Source organism: Zygotorulaspora mrakii, chromosome 5, assembly GCF_013402915.1.
Source record: "Zygotorulaspora mrakii chromosome 5, complete sequence".
Classification (NCBI taxonomy): Eukaryota; Fungi; Ascomycota; class Saccharomycetes; order Saccharomycetales; family Saccharomycetaceae; genus Zygotorulaspora; species Zygotorulaspora mrakii.
In genome coordinates, this window is record NC_050723.1 from 1,239,064 (window position 1) to 1,260,480 (window position 21,417).

The 21,417-nt window shown below is 41.7% G+C and overlaps 2 protein-coding genes across 2 annotated transcripts; one reads left to right on the forward strand and one right to left on the reverse strand.

The window, feature by feature from the left end:
* Window positions 1-3,685: 3,685 nt before the first annotated feature.
* Window positions 3,686-10,357, forward strand: HG535_0E05880 (uncharacterized protein; the record flags this gene model as incomplete). The annotated part of the gene is made up of 1 exon (XM_037289334.1): window positions 3,686-10,357. One exon carries the CDS (start codon window positions 3,686-3,688, stop codon window positions 10,355-10,357), a length of 6,672 nt encoding a protein of 2,223 aa, XP_037145229.1.
* Window positions 10,358-17,520: 7,163 nt separating this feature from the next.
* HG535_0E05890 (uncharacterized protein) lies at window positions 17,521-18,132 on the reverse strand (the record flags this gene model as incomplete). Its single annotated transcript, XM_037289335.1, has 1 exon — window positions 17,521-18,132. One exon carries the CDS (start codon window positions 18,130-18,132, stop codon window positions 17,521-17,523), a length of 612 nt encoding a protein of 203 aa, XP_037145230.1.
* Window positions 18,133-21,417: the final 3,285 nt, after the last annotated feature.

Below are 21,417 nucleotides of genomic sequence, written 5' to 3' on the forward strand. Positions count from 1 at the left end.
AAATTAAGCGCCTCAAAGACAAGACTCATCGGAATTAATTTACTGGCGGTTCGAGGCATGGTCAGAGATACTTTCGTCCAGGGTTCAATAAACAGTTTTGAGAAGTAATTCATTTGATTTTGATTTTGATTTTTGAAACCCATTAAAATATATTTTGACGATTCAAAAACAACTGCGCAAGCAGGGGAAAGCTCTTGAAATGCAGGTATTGTTTTTTTCCGCGATATCTCAATAAAATCCTTATAAAGTTAAACTTTAGAGCATGCTAAAGCGCAGTCTTCAACATAAAGTCATTCAATGGATACACGCGTTTGTTGAGCTGAAATGCTATTCCAATAATAAATTATTCAAAGCAGGCTTTCGAATTATCTTCTCAGACTGCATATTGCAATACCTGAAAACGCGCAACAGCATATCCAATTCAATGCTTAAATTGAAAACTGCACATTCGAGACGAGACAAGCCGAATGCCAATCTAAAATAATATACTATCTCAAATCAGCAGTCGATTAAGTACATGCCAACGTCGCAGATTAACTGCATAAGCTACCACTTTTAGTATCGTAAACATGATACACAAAATATCGACTGATGAAGGGGCAAACTTGAATTCTGATCCTAATCTTGATATTGATAGGAATTGTGTCTTGCATTCAAAAGAAAATCAGCAAAAAGAAAAAAAAATTCATTTCATCGATTAACAGTTTGATCTCTGTCAAAATATACAAAGAATGTGGTCTAATATTAGCTGTTACCTTCATATCTCATATTACGTATCTCGTTCAATTTGAAGAAACAATGTTAGACTGCTGCTATTACAAACACTTGAGGAGAGACATAAAATTGTATGCTTGTCTTTTCGCAATCGTGTCTCAATTTAGTTCTTCATCCTCATGACCAAACCTTCAAAAAGAGTTTAATGCCACTGAAATAGCATCATTTGCTTCATTCGGGAATGGATAGTGGATACGATTGGCGGAAGAGCGAAACGAAACGCGGAACCAGCGGATCAAAATTTTCATGTTGCCCCATGAGGAACATCCTTCTAGAAGTTTTCGAGCTTTTGCTTCACCTGCGGATGTTCTCATTTTCTATTTTGGGAAAATTCCGGGAAATACTTCCAAAATTTCCCAACCAGGAATGTAACCATTTTAGGCATTTTGATTTTCAGTGAAAACTTGCCTACGACACGACATTTTGAGAAGATCCTTCCGTATGACCTCCTCTGAGATCGCTTTGCTCGTTCAATTCAAACTGTTACTTCAGAGCGGTAGGATGGTTTTGAAAGTAAGTGCCTTCTCTAAAGAGTTTGGATTCGAAGACTGCAAGGCAATAAGTGCCTGCATCGAAATGACTTTTCTCTTTTAAGCTATGTCGCAGTTACTGCAGTTACTGCAGTTACTCTAGTTGGAGATATGAATTTCTCTTCTCATTTTTCGTAAAAACTATTATCATACAAGATAGCTCGAGAAATCAATTTTCACTCTCTTTGTTTTTTCGTTTTGTGCATCCAGAAGCGCTCAAGAAGAAGGTGCTGCAATTATATTCATAGTAGTTATAAAGATGACAATTATCCGAAAGGGAGGGTAACATATAAGTAAAAAGAAGCACAGTCGCGGCGGTAAAAGAAAGCGGAGAACTCAAACGCGCAAATAACAAAAGCCATGTCTTTGTAAAGTTGTGATGCTTTACATTCAATCTTTCGATTGTATTGTAACCATCTGATAATATTTTCAGCACATATTTGGTTACATGAATACTGAATACTGCAAGGGTACTAAATAAGTAGCACATCAGATACGCCAAAACAGTTTCTCTCTGCTTTTACCACGTTTATGATTGTGTAAAATATCAAGTATCTGTAAGAAGCACTCGCTTTGTGCAAAGATAAGTGGAAATATCAGGTATCATTAGGACGGTATTATTCTCAGTGAAGAAACGAACAATGTAGCACAAAGTTGAAAATTAAATGAAGAATAAAACTCAGCAAAAGGACGGGACCGTTAATTGGGGGATGCAGATTTTAGTATTAAGTCTTGAGAGTTTATTCTTGCCTGTTAAAGGCTTTAAAAAGGCATTTCATGTCTAATGTCTCTTCAACATGTTTCACTTTCCTCTAGGAGTTGTTGGGAAGAAAGTCAAAAACGAGACGATTCCATTGACTTCTTTTACCTTTTTTTGATCAGTTCTCTTACTTCCTCCCCCACTACTGGCTTTATATCTGGACTTGTTGGAGAGAATGTGTGCACAGTAATCATGTAATACATTTCCCTATGGAATAGGGAGGCTCAAAGAATTCACTTGACAAAACGCAAATTTTTTGGCTCCCTCGAAACATAGCACATCAAGCGTAGAGTCCGCTTTAGCCATTCATCGAAAAGTTGTGTTAAATTCAAAAATTTTCGTCTTATTTCGCATCTTTTTTTATAAAAGAATCACAAGTTAACGCCAAGCGCACACTTCCCCAAACCAGTCTATCTTTGATACCTACCGAACTGTCGGAAAGCAATAGACAATTTCTTATGAGACGCCTGTTGTGTGTGTGAGCAAATATTCAGTTATTCTAAGTAGCGACCTTTCTCTCGAAAGAATCACTGAGCGATGCCAATTATACATCCACCCAAACGGGCCACCATTGATATGAAAACGTCAAAGAATAAATTATACTTCCATAGTATGTTTGTCGCGAGGTTGCTGCGCAACTCTTCTGTCGTAGAGAATTTCCAAGAACATCGACGGGAAGAGATCTCTCTAAAAAAGCTTAATCGTTTAATAGCAGTGTGTCTCACTTTCAAAATGATATGCCTATTTTGAGTAAAGCACAGCTACTACTGGATGTGACCTAACTGGGAAAGAGTACTTAGAGGCAGAGAGAAACTAAAGAAAGCTGAAAGAGGACAACCTTAACAGCACTCCCAGACTGAACGTAGCTACGTATTTCGAATATACAATGGTAACCATGATGGTAGCAATGGTAGCTCTTCTCTTGACGACCTCTACCTTTCTCGATACGGATTGTATCTCCTCACCAAGCTGCCCTTGATAGGAGAAGAATTTCCGGTTTTGGAGATATCTTCCTTTTTCCTTCCAGAAGAGTGAGACATACTCATGGAACGATATTCTAATTTCCTTATTAAGATTTTTTCTCGTTTGGAATGTTCCTCAAAAAAGCGGCTGTGCCTTTAGAAAAACATTGTTTTCTCAGAATGATTCACATATGTTTCCCTTTATGGATGACAAACGTATGAATTTCTTTAAAGTTTAGAGCAGCCATGTAAAAGGTGCTACCGTTGCCTTTGGAAATCTGATGACTTCACTCACCTGGAATCAGTAAAAGCGAAAGTGATAATTCTTCTAGTATTATTTTATGTACAAGCTCCACAAAATTCGACAAACTAAAAATTGCCAACGTTGAATATAAAAAAGACACACACCGAGCGGGTCGACTATCAATGATGTAAGGTTACGGCTTTCCATAAAATAAAATAAATTCAACAAGGGTTATCATGCGCTCTCTGAGATCCTCGCTTATCGCCTCTTGGCTAATAGCGTCTATCTCGTTGATTGCCTCTGCGAAAGATCTAGGACATGTCTTTAATTCTTTATCATTGTCCCTGAAGGCAGCAATCGTAATCACCCTCAAGGTGTCTGGGACGCGAACCTGCAATTTTCCATTACTGATGCTATGAATGCTCAACAGGGTGACACTTTTGCTTTAGATATTCCAGACGTTTATAGGGTTTATGGCGGAGGCTCAGATTCTTCAAGTTTCACCATAAGTTCTGCTTCTGGATCCCAATTGGCAACCTGTTCCGTGTTCTCTGGATTGTCATTAACTACTGATTCAAGAGTGGAATGTACAATCACAAATTCTAACATCAACCAGATGGCATCGGTAGCCAACGTTTCTGGTTCTGTTACACTTCCTTTTATCTTTTCCGTCGGTGGTTCTGACTTTAATGCAGATTTGGATGCTGCGCAAGTATACACCACTGGCACAAACACAGTTACTTGGGGTGGTCTGACGGCAACAGCTTCCTTTGCTGCTGGCCCCACATATACCCCTAATCTTGCCAATGGCTATGATTCATCCAGCGATCCCAACTACTACGTGCGTACTTCGGTAAACAACCAAATCCAAAACTATTTCGTTGGTTCCCAGTGTTCTTCAGGTTCAATCACGGCGGAAGATATCAGGATTCAGTTTGCAGGGTTTTCTAGAGGTGATGCCGCTACTGGTGAATTGGTTTCATGTTCCAACGTTGAATTGAAAATGTCAAACAGGTTCAATAGGTGGATGATGCCAGAGACTGCTGAGGATGTTCCTTCCTCTGTTACTTATACGTGTGAAAACAATGTAGTTACAATTAATGCAAGAAGTTTGCCAGCCGGCTATCGGGTTTTTTTAAATGGATTCCAGCGGCCATCAAATTCTGGAAATCCTATTTCCATTTTAAACAGATATTCCGACAATGTTACTTGTTCTGACGGTACAACGGTAAATAAAGCCTTTTCGATTAACACACAACTGCAGCTCGCTGCTGCTTCTGGTGTCTATGTGCCATTTGAAATCACCACGCGTTCTTATCAAGGAGATGTTACCACAGTTACTACGGAAGTACTTGCAGGGACAGAAAACATTGTTGTCTTAATTCCAACACCAAGAACTACAATTACAAGGACGTATTCAGGCAATTCTGTAAGAACAACAACTTTGGAGCACGCTACAGACGCTACTTTCATAACAGTAGAGGTTGATCTCCCAACAAGAACTAGAACAACCACTATTCCGTGGACCGGAACCGTAACAAGTAGTACGTTAATCACATCAGGCATTACTTTTACTGAGGTTATAAATGTACCAGTCAGGAGGACAACAGTATCTCACATCTGGAATTCTCCAACTCACTCCACTACTACTGATTCCTTCAACGCAGCCTCTGATACAGTTCTGACGGTTGAAATTTGGCAGCCTTCCAGTACCACAACTACTTCAACCACATTTTATGACGGAACAGTTGAAACATTTACCACTATCCCATACAGCGAGGCTGATCAAACAGTAACGGTTGTGGATAGGAGACCATATCCAAGACAATCAACATTTGTGGCAACCACTGGTACCAACTTCTTGAGCACTAGCCCTTTAACTGATTCTTCTGGTTCAACTACTGGTCTTGAAATCTACAGATATGGTACTGTTACTACCAGGACCTCAACTTATGTGTGGAGTAGCGAGACTTCTTCCTCAACAACACTGCTACGTCCAAGTGGTCAATCAATTCAAACTGTTGTTGTATATGTACCTCCATTTCCTCAGAGCCAAAACGGTGTCTGTGGACCCACAAATGGTGTAAGCAGCCTCGCCTGTGCCAGTGGACTGTACTGTAGTCAAAACAATGCAAACAATCAGCGTTGTGTTCCAATCCGTACTACAACGTCAACTGTATACTTTGATGGTCCAACCTCGTCATATTCTACACTTCCTTATGTTACATCAGATAGTACGATCGTACTATTTCGTCCACCAAATACTGTTACAAGGACAACCGTTTGGAGTCATGTGCAAATCTCAACTTCTACTGAACCCTTACAATCCAACCAACCAACTAGATATGTTGACGTATTTACTCCAACAACGACTACAGTTCGGAGCACATGGACCAGTACTCAATTTTTCACTTCCACTGTTTCCCCTGAAGAAGATGCGCCCGAATATACAGTAGTAATTTATGGTCCACCCGTTTCGTACTACACATCGACATCTTCATACACTGGAAGAACCCCAACAACGTACACAATTTCTAACAATCCAACACAGGTTACGATCATTAATGTTGAACCTATTCCACGTACTACTGTCACCAGAGGCTGGACTTTCTCTACCACTGGAACAACGATTTTCAATTGTGGTGATATAGAGCAAGCTAATCCAACGCAGAACGTATTTCATAAGAGAGAGAATCCTTATACTCGTGTTTGTGATCCACTTAATACTGTTACCACTGAAATTACAGAAGTCGTTCATATCCCATTTGTAACCTCAACAATCAATTATCCATATCCAGGAACAACCACAAGTACCTCCCTGAGCTTATCTGACGGAGCATTAACAGAAACTATCATAAACTATGTTCCAAATACAGTATGTGCTACCTCTAGCGCTTCCTGTGGTACTGTTGGATCTCCTGGTTCTTTGGGTTCTCAAACTGCTTGTTGTCAATTGGGATTAAGATGTGCTACAGAATCTGCTAATATTGTTTGTGTACCGGCTTCAACTGCCAGTACGTTGGTAACTAACTATTGGACCGAATCTTCTACCGTAACATCCACATTCACAACGTATATCACAGGACAACCATATGTTGAAACTCAAGTCATTGTGCCAATTATTACGGAGACACTTACAAATACATGGGACTCTCCTTTAACAAGAACAATGACTACCATTAGTGGTGACTCCACGCGAGGAACCGCAACGGTTGTCGTTGAGGTTCCAAGCTCAAGAGCCATACAGACCTCAACATCGTATACTCAGTGGACCGGCAGTTTCACAAACACCTATTCAACGTCATTTGCAACCTCCACTGGAAGTAATGGAATTGCCACTGCTGAAACCATTTACTACGTTGAAACACCGGTCGCTCACCTCAACACAACCAGTTACACCCCATGGACAGGTACGTTCACAAGCACATACGCAACATCCACTGGTGTATCCACTGGCAGCGATGGTATTGTAACTACTGAAACATTCTACTATGTCGAAACACCGGTCGCTCACCTCAACACAACCAGTTACACCCCTTGGACAGGTACTTTCACAAGCACCTACGCAACATCTACTGGTGTTTTTACTGGCAGTGACGGTATTGTGACTACTGAAACATTCTACTACGTTGAAACACCAAGTGCTCAGAACAGCTCTACAGGTGCTCAAACTGCAACCACGAGCTACATACCATGGACAGGTACGTTCACAAGCACCTACGCAACATCTACTGGTGTTTTTACTGGCAGTGACGGTATTGTGACTACTGAAACATTCTACTATGTCGAAACACCGGTCGCTCACCTCAACACAACCAGTTACACCCCTTGGACAGGTACTTTCACAAGCACCTACGCAACATCTACTGGTGTTTTTACTGGCAGTGACGGTATTGTAACTACTGAAACATTCTACTATGTCGAAACACCGGTCGCTCACCTCAACACAACCAGTTACACACCATGGACAGGTACTTTCACAAGCACCTACGCAACATCTACTGGTGTTTTTACTGGCAGTGACGGTATTGTGACTACTGAAACATTCTACTACGTTGAAACACCAAGTGCTCAGAACAGCTCTACAGGTGCTCAAACTGCAACCACGAGCTACATACCATGGACAGGTACGTTCACAAGCACCTACGCAACATCTACTGGTGTTTTTACTGGCAGTGACGGTATTGTGACTACTGAAACATTCTACTATGTCGAAACACCGGTCGCTCACCTCAACACAACCAGTTACACCCCTTGGACAGGTACTTTCACAAGCACCTACGCAACATCTACTGGTGTTTTTACTGGCAGCGATGGTATTGTAACTACTGAAACATTCTACTATGTCGAAACACCGGTCGCTCACCTCAACACAACCAGTTACACACCATGGACAGGTACTTTCACAAGCACCTACGCAACATCTACTGGTGTGTTAACGGGAAGCGATGGTGTTGTTACCACTGAAACCGTCTACTATGTTGAGACACCATCTGGAAACGCTGTAACCACAAGTTACACACCATGGACCGGTTCTTTCACAACCACTTACGCCACATCCACTGAAATCTCCACTGGCAGTGACGGTGTTGTGACCACTGAAACCGTCTACTATGTTGAGACACCATCTGGAAACGCTGCAACAACAAGTTACACAGCATGGACTGGTTCTTTCACAACCACCTACTCTACTGGATTTACAACCTTCACAGGAACTGACAATTCAACAACAGTTGCTCCTGTATACTATGTCGAAACGCCATCTGGAAACGCGGTAACAACAAGTTACACAGCATGGACCGGTTCTTTGACAAGCACCTACGCAACTTCCACCGAAATCTTCACTGGCAGTGACGGTGTTGTGACCACTGAAACCGTCTACTATGTTGAGACACCATCTGGAAACGCTGCAACAACAAGTTACACAGCATGGACCGGTTCTTTCACAACAACCTACGCAACTTCCACAGAAATCTTCTCTGGCAGTGACGGTGTTGTTACCACTGAAACCGTCTACTATGTCGAGACACCATCTGGAAACGCTGCAACAACAAGTTACACAGCATGGACCGGTTCTTTCACAACCACCTATGCCACATCCACTGATGTGTTAACGGGAAGCGATGGTGTTGTTACCACTGAAACCGTCTACTATGTTGAGACACCATCTGGAAACGCTGTAACCACAAGTTACACACCATGGACCGGTTCTTTCACAACCACTTACGCCACATCCACTGAAATCTCCACTGGCAGTGACGGTGTTGTTACCACTGAAACCGTCTACTATGTTGAGACACCATCTGGAAACGCTGCAACAACAAGTTACACAGCATGGACTGGTTCTTTCACAACCACCTACTCTACTGGATTTACAACCTTCACAGGAACTGACAATTCAACAACAGTTGCTCCTGTATACTATGTTGAAACGCCATCTGGAAACGCTGCAACAACAAGTTACACAGCATGGACAGGTTCTTTCACAAGCACTTACGCCACATCCACTGAAATCTCCACTGGCAGTGACGGTGTTGTGACCACTGAAACCGTCTACTATGTTGAGACACCATCTGGAAACGCTGCAACAACAAGTTACACAGCATGGACCGGTTCTTTCACAACAACCTACGCAACTTCCACAGAAATCTTCTCTGGCAGTGACGGTGTTGTTACCACTGAAACCGTCTACTATGTCGAGACACCATCTGGAAACGCTGTAACCACAAGTTACACAGCATGGACCGGTTCTTTCACAAGCACTTACGCCACATCCACTGATGTGTTAACGGGAAGCGATGGTGTTGTTACCACTGAAACCGTCTACTATGTTGAGACACCATCTGGAAACGCTGTAACCACAAGTTACACACCATGGACCGGTTCTTTGACAAGCACCTACGCAACTTCCACAGAAATCTTCACTGGCAGTGACGGTGTTGTTACCACTGAAACTGTCTACTATGTCGAGACACCATCTGGAAACGCTGTAACCACAAGTTACACACCATGGACTGGTACTTTCACAAGCACTTACGCCACATCCACTGATGTGTTAACGGGTAGCGATGGCGTTGTTACCACTGAAACTTTCTACTATGTTGAAACTCCAGGGTCAGCTTACTATGGTAACAGTACGCAGAGTACGATTTCAAGTACAGTTTCAACCTCCGAGGAGCCAGCAAGCTTAGTCTCAAGTACGGTATCTACAACCCCGAAGAGCGCCACAAGTTCACCATCGTCGGAAACCGGAGGCGATATTAGCACCACTCAGACAACAGTGAACTCTGACAGCTCTTCATATTTTGCCTCAACAGCCAGCCCATACACAAAGTCTGGAGCATCAATCGCCACAAGCGGTAACAGCAAGTCTGTGGTTACTACTACTGTAAATGGTATGGTGACTTCATACACTACGATATGCCCAGCTTCTGACAGTACCTTCAAGGAGTCTGTCATAACAGCTAGCTCATACTCAGGGTCTGCTGCATCAAGTGTCACAAGTGGTAACAATAGGTCTGTGGTTACCACTACCATGAATGGTATGGTGACTTCCTACACCACGACATGCCCAGAATCCGACAGTGTCTCTTCTCAGTCAACAACCATTTCCGATAACCATTCAGAACATACTTCTAGTCCTAACGCTGCTTCAGATAGTAGTGCTACTCCTGAGAATGAAACAGCTTCCCCAGCACCAGAAAAAGCTTCAAGCAAAGGTTTTTCTGTCTATTCAACCACACAAACTCCTCAATTTACTAGTGAAGCTTCAAATAGCGGAGCTCCAAAAGAATCGGTTGCGACGACAACATCAAAGCCAAACGGCTCGTCCAACCGTGGAAGTGAAACATACATACAGTCAACATCTGTCACAGTTCCAAGAACTACCGATTTTGCTGGCTCAACTGTGGTCTCAAACACCCTTTTGAGTGAGACCTCTGCGCCGCAGTCACCACAAACTGTCTCTCCACAGTTGAGCACTTCAACAAGAGCCCCACAATCATTGTCAACTCTTTCTGTTTACGAAGGTGTGGCCAACAGACTCAGAGCTGGTGTTCTATTTGCTCTACCACTCGCGTTCCTATAGTTTGATTGGACGGAAAATGTATTATTTTTTGAGTTCCAGCTGGAATTTTTGCTCCAAGTCTTGCTTCAGAGAAATCACTTCTAAAAAAAGTTGAGATTATATATTATTCGAGGATTATCTTTTATATAGTAACTGAACTCATTTTCTTTTTTATTTCACTTTTTGCAAGAGCCGCGGCAGTTTTTCCTATGGATGGAGGTAGATGACTTTGGGGATAGTGGCTTGATGAGTCTAATATATGACTTGTGGTACTGTCAGTAGTTAATTTTCAGGAGTTGAAAACGGTTGTCGAAAGTGGCCTAGCGCATTCCATTTTGAAAATTTCAGCGCTTATTTCGACATGTAGGGACTTTTCTGAGGCACAAACAGCCAACAAAAGTGCAATATAGCTCGAATTTGGGGAAAAAAACGCCAAACGGATGCTGAGTGAAGAGCAGTGTGAAACCTATTTTATATGGTAAACTATTATTGGGGATAATGCTTGTGTTAAAATTTGAAAATATTAAACCTTAAAATACTGGTATTATAGTAAAGTAGTGCTTGTTGCATTTTCTTTTTATTTGTAAAGTAATGAATGATGGTTGTTCATTTAGAGAGTTATAGGGTACCGATCTCGAGACGTCGAACCATACAGAAAAAAATCAGTTCAGTGCGAAGAAAATACTATGTGAAGTCTTTGTTGTGTGAAAACATATGTGTTTAATGATATATGGCTGTCAGGAAAAGAAGAAAGCATTTCCTTTGTACTGTGTATGTGGATGTGAGCACGATAAGTAATTTAAATAATCAAAGGGAAACCAATATAGAGAACGCTCTCCCCAAACCGAAATGGTGAAAGGTAACATAGGAAAAAACAGAGAATAGAAACAAGTTTGAAAGTAAGGGAATGTGTTTTTTTGAATGTGAACAAAAAAAGTTCACAGTAAAGTGGGTAGAGAAATAGCAGATATATACTTGAGATCCGATAAAAGATTGCTGAAAGATGTATTGGTATTGATCTTGAGTGCTTCAGTCGAATATTTGGAAATTGATGATGTTAAGAAAAGGTTGAAGTAAGATTGAATGATATGAAGTAAAAAAGAGAGAAACTTTATAACCTATAATTAATACAGTTTATAGATGGGTGAATAAAACAACCACGTAGAGAAAGTAAGAAAAATTTATGAAAGGTTGTGAAAGATGAAAGTAAATATGAACAAAGTGATATAAAGTTTGAAATTCCTTCAAGAGGTATTGGTGATATGAAACCAAAAAAACGAGCTGAAAAGCGGCCTAACAGATGGGCTGTGGATCTATTTTTCGAAAGATGACCTCGAGATTTCATTTTAAGTGAATTAAAGATAAAGACTGTAGGTTTAATCAATTAACAGTTTTTCATGAAGTAGAGGTGTGACCTGAAAGAGTTATGCGCATAATTTTTTACCTAAGCAGAATTTGGCGATTACCTATTTCACTCCACTTGACATCAATCTGTTTGTGAGAGTTACAGAGCGGCGAGAAGGTTTTGAAAAGATGGAGATTCTGGGTAGGTGCTTTAGCAGCTGTATCCGTAGTGATGAATACCGCGAGTACCTGGTGCGATGGGTGCGCATGTGCCCGTTTGACTTCCGCACATGGGACAGCTTCGAACTTGCATGTCCTGAGAATACAGTATCAAAAGTAAGACGGCTACTTGATACTACCCATGTCTGGTGCGGTTTACCTGCTTTGCAACAACAGAAAATGCAAGGGAGCCTGGAAAGTGGTTTACATCAGGGACGTTCCTTCCACCTGAGAACTTTTGGAGCTGGTTCGGCAAGCTGTACAGCAGGGTTGTGAGGGAGAGCGGCATAGAGTCGTCGTCGCGCATAGCAGTGGACTTTGACAATGCGGTGGTGCGGGTCGAGGGAAAGCTGATATCTTTTGAGTATGTGAGGGAGATGAAGAAGGATGTGGGGCACGACTTTGAGGCCCTAGTAAGTGAATTAAGAGAGTGGCTGGAGTTTGGTAGTGTCGGCGATGTATACACGACTGTGATGGGCAATCGCACCATTTCTGTAGTGGACGATCTGTCCTCACAAGGCTCAGTGTTTAACGTAATTCCTATGAATGCTGTCGAAGGTCATATTATGGGGTTCCGCGATGGACAGGACGCAAACAACAAGGGAAAGTGCGACAGAATCCTGAAGATCATCAATGGCGTAACCAAGCTGCTCATGCTACACGGAGACGATTGAGGGGATTACATGCAATGACGACGTGACGTCACGAGTATTGTTGCATTGGGGACACTTTTGGCATTCAGTGGTCCGGTCGAAAGCAAACGTGGCGACGTTAGTGTTTGGAGGTCGACTATCGAAACCATTCGGAATTGATATGGAGTGGGGGAACAGAGAGCCGTATAGCAGGTATTCAAGAATGTTAGACAATGAGATATTTCTGCGGTCGCACCGACGCATGCTGGAAGTTGTTTCAGGTACACTTTGGGGGGGACGGGCATGGTCGGGGGGACTGTTTTGATTTGAATGAGTTCCGGCTGTTGGTGCTCCTGTTGTAATGTGTGTACGAGAAAGGGGATGTTCACAATATGGTGAGTAGGGTGTTACCAGGGTACCGCAAGTTTGAAGTATTTGGGCAATGGTTGGGCAGTGTGATGTGTAAGCGAGTGTGCGGTTACGATGAGCGGGTGCCTGTGTACAGGTTTGTACTGGGCATTCTTATGCCCCGACGTGACTTTGGCGGTAGTGCCTACTGGTTTTTGGTGGTAGTAGGGTTTTCTAGCGAACAAGAAGAGGTACAAAGCTGTAACTTGGCATAGCTACTGGGCACTAACGCAAGTGCTCTAGCCTACATTTTTGGGCCTCTAGCGTGCTGTTTGGGCATTTGAGAGTGGCTGAAAGTTGAAAAGAGATTGTCGTCTAGATCATGAAGGAGTGACATTTCCGTTGCAGTTTTTTAAAAAATGAATGAAGAGTGTGGAGCCGTATTGGCACATAAAGAGTCAAGTGCCTGAGAGATCGGTTGGATGAGCCATGGTGATTCTCGTAGCACATGAGGAAACCAGTGAAATGATCATCAGCAACGGGGAATAAGTTTTTCACAGCTCGCGCGGTTGAAAAAGACGACGCGCGGTTGGCCGATAAGCACGATAGTTTTTTTCACAGCGAGCTGGCTGTAAGGCGAAGAGTGACGGGAATGAATGTGATGTGTGTAAAAAGTGAGAAGAAAAGAACAAACAAGTGGGGGTGGGTGATGCAAAGGACTGGTAACATGAAGGTTAAGTTAGATAAAAAGGTAAAGAAAGTGTTAAGTTATAAAAAAATGGTGGGAAGAGAGGAGGAGGATTAGTGAAGTAGATGTTTTGATATACAGGGATGATAGGAAAGACTGGTTATTTATAATGGCAACGGACAGTTGCTGTTAGGTTAGCGAGAGATCGTAGGGAAGATGTAATAGGGTAGTGGCATCGAGTGAGGGGCCGGTAAAGCATGATGATAATATTATAAAAAAAAGTTTGCTGGCACGAGGTCATTTCATGTTGGGTAAGAAATTTTAAAAATTTGGAAAGGTGAAAAGTGTTGAAAATGAAAAAGAAGTAGTAAAATAGAGAGAAAACGTTAAATAAAGAAGGGTAGCTTAGAGTTTTTTGATGTGAAGCTGATATTGGGGGATATATAGAGGGGCAAAGAGGGGAGATGTGTGGGTCTAACGTCTGTTTGTATGGGTTTGTGAGACGAATGTATGGGCGATGGTGTAGAGATGGCGGAATGGGGTACGGAGGTAGATGTAAGGATGGGAATGGCGGGCGTAATATATTCTGTTGCGTCAGTGAGAGCTGGTGAGGATGAGTGTGCAGATGTAAATCAAGGAATGTTTTGAGAGTGTTTACATACAGGCAAAGTGGTATGGATTGATGGAATGTGGAGGGAATGGTAAACGAGGAGGATGATGGAAGAAGCAGGGCAAGGGAAGTGAAGAGGCAGGGAGAGGGAAGGGAAATATTAAATAAGTGATGGCGATAGAGAAAGAAATAAGAAACGATTTTAAAGCTGGTCAAAATGCGAGTTTATTGAGAAGAAGCGATGCGTTAAGTGGTGGGATAGTGGGTGAAAAAAGAGGATAGAAAAGTGGTAAAGAGCGTTGATTTGGTGGAAGTAGAGGTGAAATGGGGTTATTGAGTGAGTTCGGAAGTGATATAGATTTTAAAAAATGAAAAAAGAGGAATTATTTGTCGAAATGCGACGGGGTAAAAGTGGTGAGGTAAGGAAGGTAGGGTAAGTGGGTGGTAAAGGACGTGAATAAAGAAGTGTAAATAAAAGAACGTAAATAAAGGAATGTAAATTAAGGAGTGTAAATAAATGAATTTAAATAAAGTAAATAAGATAATGTAATTAAAAAATAAATAAATATGAAATTGTGGTAAAGTGAAGGAATGTAATAATAAATTGTAAAAAAGATAATGTATGTTTGTAAAGGAATGTGAGAAGTAAAAGGAAAAAGTTAGCAGGAGTGAGTAGAGGAAAGAAGGGAGAATAAAGAATAAAAGAATTGAATAGTCCAATGTAAGCAGTTTGAAAGAAATATGTGGCTGTTATCGTTATCGTTGTTGTTGTTTGTTTTCGTTTGTTTTCGATTGTTTGTTGTTGTTGTTGTTGTTGTTGTTGTTTTTTGATGGGAAAAGAAGAAGTTGTTTATGGATCTCGATGGTAAATTAAAGAAATGAAAAGTAAGTTGGTAAATGAGGAGAAAAGATGGGGTAGCTGGGGTAATCGGGGAGATGATGTAAGTCAAATATTGGCTATACGTGAAAGAGTGGAGAAGAAAAGTGTAGTGTATAGTTTAGTAATTGCTTTAGAATAGATAGTTGGTTGAATAATAGAGAAAGAAGTTTGAAGTTAAAGAGAAGAGATAGTTGGTAAAAGAAGAAGTCAGTGTATGGAAAAGAAGTAAAAGCGATATAATGTTGAAATGAAATGAATATAATGGATGATTGAAAGAAGTTGAGTGAGCGTTGTAAAAGTTAGATATAAGAGAAAGAAAGATGAAATAAAAGAGCGGTGAAAGTTTAGTGAGTGGAGAGAAGAAGTTGAGTTAGAGTTGAATAAAGGGATGAGAAGGAGAGGAGTAGTAGAAAAAGATGAAAGAGAAGGGGAAGTAATTGTGAATGTCGAGAAAAAAAGAAAGTAAAATGTTTTTAACGAAAGAAGATGTATAGAAGAGTAGAGTAGAGTAAATAGATGTAAGGAGTAAGGTATAGTAGTAAAGTAGAAGAAAGAGTGGGGGTAGAAGGAGGAAGGAAGTAGAGTAGTAAGGTGAAAGAGTTAGAGAGAGAGGAATGAAGAAAGAAGTAAAAGTATGAATGAAAAGAAGTTGGGAGTGTGTTATGTAAAAGTTGAGAAGTAGAAGTGAAGAAGAAAAGAAAGAAGTGGAGTAGATGAAAAGTGTAGAGGGTGGTTGAAAGTTGAAATGAAGAAAAAGAATGAGTGAGAAGCGAGAAATATGAAAGATGAGGGGAGAAGTGTAATAGATGAAGAAGGTAGGGGGTGAATGGAAGTTGAATGGAAGTTGAATGGCGAATGGAATTGAAATGAAATATGAGGGGAGAAGTAAAATAGATGAAGAAGGTAGGGGGTGAATGGAAGTTGAATGCGGATGAAGTTGGAATGAGAGCGGTGAGGGAGTGGTATGAAAGATGTGGAAAAGATGGATGGAAAGGAGGGTGGAAAGTAATGGGTAGCGTGGAAGGTAGGATGAATAGAGAAGGAAAGTGGAATCATAAAGGGTTATGGAGTAAAAGAGATGAAAAGAGTTGAGGGTAGAATGAAAATAGGCGGTAGGGGAAAGGTGTAGGGGAAAGGAAATATGGGATGTAAATGTGAAATGGATAAAAGAAAAAGGGAAATAAAGAGGAAGTGGGGTGGTAGAGCGTAGTGATGAGAAAGAAATGATGTAGAAAATGGAAGTAGAATGTGAAGTAGAACGGGAGTGAAAGGAAGGAGTGAAGTGTAGATGAAAGAGTGAGGAGTAGAACGGGAGTGAAAGGAAGGAGTGATGTGTAGTATGAAGGAAAAAAAAGAAGAGGGGGGTATGAAGAGAAGGGGTGGTGTAGAGTAGGAGAAAAGCGTCGGGAGTAGTATGAAGGAAGTATGAAGGAAAAAAGCGGTTAAGTGTAGGTGCGTAGAAGATGAGAGATGGGGAGTAATGTGAAGGAAGTAGAAAAGTGGAAGAAAGAGGAAAAGTGAAAGGAAGAGGAATGTGTGAAAAAAGGTAGGGTGTAGTTTGAAGAAGAGAGGAAGATGGAATGAAGTTGATGTTTGGGTAATAGTGGAAGTGAAAGAGAAGGAAGTTAAATGAAAGTGTGGGGGGGGGGGAGAGTAGTAGAGTAGAATAGAAAGGGAAGTAAGAGAAGAGGTGAGAATGAATGAAGTGAAAGAGTAATGGGTAGAGTGGGAAAAAATGGGGAAGAAATGGGAAGTTGAGAGTGTAAAAAATGGAAAAGTTGGATGTGAAAAAGAGAATGGGGATGATGAAAAGGAGTGGGAAGTGTAGTGTGGAAACGAAAGTAGTGTGATGGATGGGAAAAGGAAGTGTCAGAAAAGGAAAAGTGAAGGAGTAAGGAAGTGTAGGGGTAGTGAAGTAGAGTTGAAAAGAAAGGGAGAAGGGAAATGGAATGTTGGATAGAGTCGAAGAAGATGAAAATAGGAAAAAGAGTAGGAGGGAAAAAGGTGGGCGATGAAGTAGAGTAGATGTAGAAGGGGAAAAGAATGTGAGAGTAAATGATGAAGTATAGTAAGAGAAAAAAAGGGAATGTGAAGATGAGTTGTTGAGAGTTGGTGAGTTGAAGTGAAAAGACGGGGAAGTAAAAGAGAAAGTGAAAGGAAGATGGAATGAGAGTGAGAGTGAAGAGAAATGAGGAAGTTGGGAAGTTGGGAAGTGTAGGGGTAGTGAAGTAGAGTTGAAAAGAAAGGGAGAAGGGAAATGGAAAGTGAGTGAGTAATGAAGAGGAAATGAAGAGAAGAAAGGGAGAAGGGAAATGGTGAAGTTAAAAAAAGTAAATGTCGGGTATGGGAAAGAGAAAGTTGAAAGAAGTGATGGTGTAGAAAAGCGGAAAATGTGAAAAGATGGTTAGGATGAGAGAGTTTTGGAGTTGTAAAAGAGAATGAAAGTAGAGAGGAATGGAAGAGTTAGTAGTAGAGTAGAGTAGAGAAAAGGAAAGGAAGTGAGGGAGTGAGGGAGTAGGAAGTGGGTAGTGAAGTAGGAGAGGAGGAATGGAAAAGGGAATGAGGATGAGTAGTTGAGTAGATCGAGGTGATGAAAGATGGAGTAGAAAGAAGAAGTGATGAGAGTGGTAGAAATGAGGAAAAGTGAAGATGTAAAGTTGAAAAGATGAAAGAGTGTGGAGTGGATGGGAAAAAGAGAATGTGAAGGGAATGGTTGGGTGAAAAGATGAAAAGAGTAGGAGAAAAAAAGGAGAAAGAAGTAGGAAAAGGGAGTGAGTGAAGAAGTAGAGTAGGGGTGAATGGAATGATGAAAAGAGTGAAGTGGAAAGAGATATGTGAAAGATGTGATGAGTAGTTGAGTAGAAGGAAAGAATTGAGGAGAAAAAGAAAATGGAGTGTGAATGAGAGGTAAAATGGAATGGAATGAATAGAAAGAGGTGAAAGTGAAGGATGAGGGGAGGTGAAAAGAGAATGTGTGTTCGAGTAGAGAAGAAGAGTTGAGGAGAAGAGGAGAAAGGAAAGAAGGAGAAGAGGAGAGACGTGGGTAGAGCGTGATGTAGGTGTGAAATGAATCATGAGGGATGAGATGAGTAGTTGAGTGGAAAAAAGGAAGTGTAGGAGAGGAATAGGAAAGTTGAGGGATGAGATGATGAAAGTGTTAGGGAATGAAAGTTGAAGTGAAGGGAAAAGAAGTATGAGTGAGTGGTTGATAGAGGGAAAAGGAGTGTATGTGAAATGGAAAAGAATCCAGTTGAGTTTGTGGTGAGGTAGGAGAAAAAAGTGGAAAAGAAATAGGAAAGGGAATGAGTAGTGGAGTAGAGTGGAAGAAAAGTAGTAAAAGAGAAAAAGAAGTGTATGAGAAGATGAAAAGGGTTGGAAGTTGATGTGAAGAGTGAAATGGAGTGGATGGGAGTAGAAAGTAAGAAAGAGTAGTAGAAATAGAGAAAAAAGGAAAGAGATGGTAGGGGAGTAGAGTAGAGAAAGGAGAGGGTGTGAGAAAGAAGAAAAGAAGAGGAAGTGTGAGAGTAGAGTGAATGGTTGAGAAAAGAGTGGTGATGAAGAGGGAGATGAGATGGAGTTGGAGTGAAAAGAAAAGAAAGTTGAGTATGTATGAATAGAGATGAAAAGATGGAGAGTGAATGAGAGTTGAAGTGAATGGAAGGAGAAAGAAGTTGAAGTGAATGAAAGAGGAAAAGAGTTTGGTGGGGAGTGTTATGAAGATGCGAAGAGTAGTAGAAAGGGAAAGGAAAGAAATGGAAAAGAAGGAAAAGAATGAGAGTAGTATGGTAGAAAAGTGAAAAGGTGAAGATGAAAGTGTGTGATCGAGGGGAGGAAAGTGCGGAGATGAAAAGAGTGGAGATGAAATGAGAGTGGTAGGGGAAAGGTGTAGGGGAATGAATGAAGGGAAATGGGAGAGAGTAGTATGGTAGAAAAGTGAAGATGAAATGAGTTCGATAGGGGAAAGGTGTAGGGGAATGAAGTTGGTAGGAGAGGTGTAAGAGTAGAATGAGGAAAAAATGAAATAAAGAAAAAGAGAGTAGTATGATAGAAAAGTGAGGATGAAATGAGTTCGGTAGGGGAAAGGTGTAGGGGAGTGTAATGGAGTGGAGTGAAATGGATGGAAGTATGTAGTAGAGTAGGGTGTATGTAAAAAGAAAGAAAAAATGAAATGTAAAAGTGAAAATGTATGAAAGATGAGGAGTGTAGTGGAGTAGAGTAGAAAAGAAAGGATGAAAGAATGAGAGAGTGAAGAAAAAAGATGTAGTTGAAAGTGAAAAGGGAGTGAGGAGAAAGAGTAAATGTCGGGAGTTGAGTAGTAAAAAAGGAGTAGATGTGTAAAATGAGGTGATGAAAAGATGGAATAGAAAAGATGAATGTATGAGAAGTGTGGTATGAATGGTGTATGTAGATGTGAAAACGAAAAGTGAGAGTGAAAAGAGAGAGTAGAATGAATGAGTGTGTAGTGAAATAGGAGTAGAGAGGTAAAAGGAAGTTCGAATGAAAGAGATGAAGAGAGTAAATAAAAAGAGTGTGTAGTGAAGTAGGGTAGAGAAGTTGAGTAGATGTGTGAATGGAAATGGATGGTTGGTAGCGTGGAAGAGATGAAAAGTTTGGATGTTGGTGTGGGAATGAGGGAAGGTGGGAAGAGAGAGTGGTTGAGTGGAGTGAGGAATGAAGTGAGAGTAGAAATGAAAGAGAAAAAAGAAAAGATGAAAAGATGAAAAAGATGTGTGGTGGTTGAAGAGTAGAGAAGATGAGAGTGAAAGGAGGGAGTGAGGAGATGTGAGTGTGATGAAAAGAATGAGATGAAGGTAGGATGAGTTGTGGAAGTGAAGAGTGAATGAGAGTGAGAAGTGGGAAAGAAAGAAGAAAAAGAAAAGAGGAATGAAGTGGTGAGTAGAGAGAGAAAGGAGTTGAGAGTTGAGTGAGTGGTTGAGAGAAAGTGATGGAGAATGGAAATGTGGTTTGAGTGGAATGAGGGGATGGGAGGGAAGTGAAGTGAAGAAAGGAAATGTATGAATGTATGAGTGTATGAATGGAGATGGTGGGGAATGTTGAAGTAGAGGAGCGGATGGAAGAAAGAGAAGGGAAAAGGGAAAAAGAAAAAAGAAGCGTGGTGTATGGTAGAGGTAGAATGAGGTGAAGAGATGAAGAAGTGTTTGGCGGTGAATGTGAGATGAATGAAGAGGATGTGAAAGTGTATGAATGAGGGATGGAAGTGGGATGAAGAGGTGAAAGAAGTGATGTGTAAGTGGAGTGAGGGGAGAGGGATGGTGAAGTGGTGATGAAAGTAGGAGGGGAAGTAGAAAGAAGAAAGAAGAAAGGAAGAGAAAGTGAAATGTAGTTGTGTAGTTGTGTAGTAGTGTAGTAGTGTAGTAGTAAAAGGGTGAAGAAAAGGAGTGTGAGAGTGTGTTGTAGTTGGAGAATGGGGAAGTGAGAGTGGAAATGTGAAAAAGAGTGTTGAGGAAATGGGAAGTGGAGGAGAAAGTGGTAGGGGTGTGGAGTATGGGAGTAGTATGGTTGGAGAATGGTGTAGGGGAGTGAATGATGGAAAAGAAAGAAAAGTGGAAAGGGAAGTCGAGAAAAAAGAGTGGATGAAATGTGATGTATGGTTGAAGATGGTGAGGAAATGGGAAATGGGAATGAGTGATGTGATGAAAAAAGAAAAGAGAGGGGGGAAGGTGTGAAAGTGAAGTGGTAGGGGTGGCGGAGTGAAAGGAGAGAGTGAAGTGGAAATGAAGGAATGTCGAGTCGTGTGAAATGAGAAATGGAAGTGAAGAAAAAATGGAAGGGTGGAGGAAGATGTGAGAGTAGGGTGTGTGAAGTAAAAAAAGAAAAGAGGGAAAAAAGAATGTGAAATGAATGAGAGATGTGAGAGTGTAGGGGTGTATGAAATAGAAAAGAAATAGAAGATGAAAAATGGAAGAGGGAGGGGAGCGGTGTAGGGGAGCGGTGTAGGGGAGCGGTGTAGGGGAGCGGTGTAGGGGAGCGGTGTAGGGGAGCGGTGTAGGGGAGCGGTGTAGGGGTGCGGTGTAGGGGTGCGGTGTAGGGGGTGCGGTGTAGGGGTGCGGTGTAGGGGTGCGGTGTAGGGGTGCGGTGTAGGGGTGCGGTGTAGGGGTGCGGTGTAGGGGTGCGGTGTAGGGGTGCGGTGTAGGGGTGCGGTGTAGGGGTGCGGTGTAGGGGTGCGGTGTAGGGGTGCGGTGTAGGGGTGCGGTGTAGGGGTGCGGTGTAGGGGTGCGGTGTAGGGGTGCGGTGTAGGGGTGCGGTGTAGGGGGTGCGGTGTAGGGGGTGCGGTGTAGGGGGTGACGGTGTAGGGGGTGCGGTGTAGGGGTGACGGTGTAGGGGGTGCGGTGTAGGGGT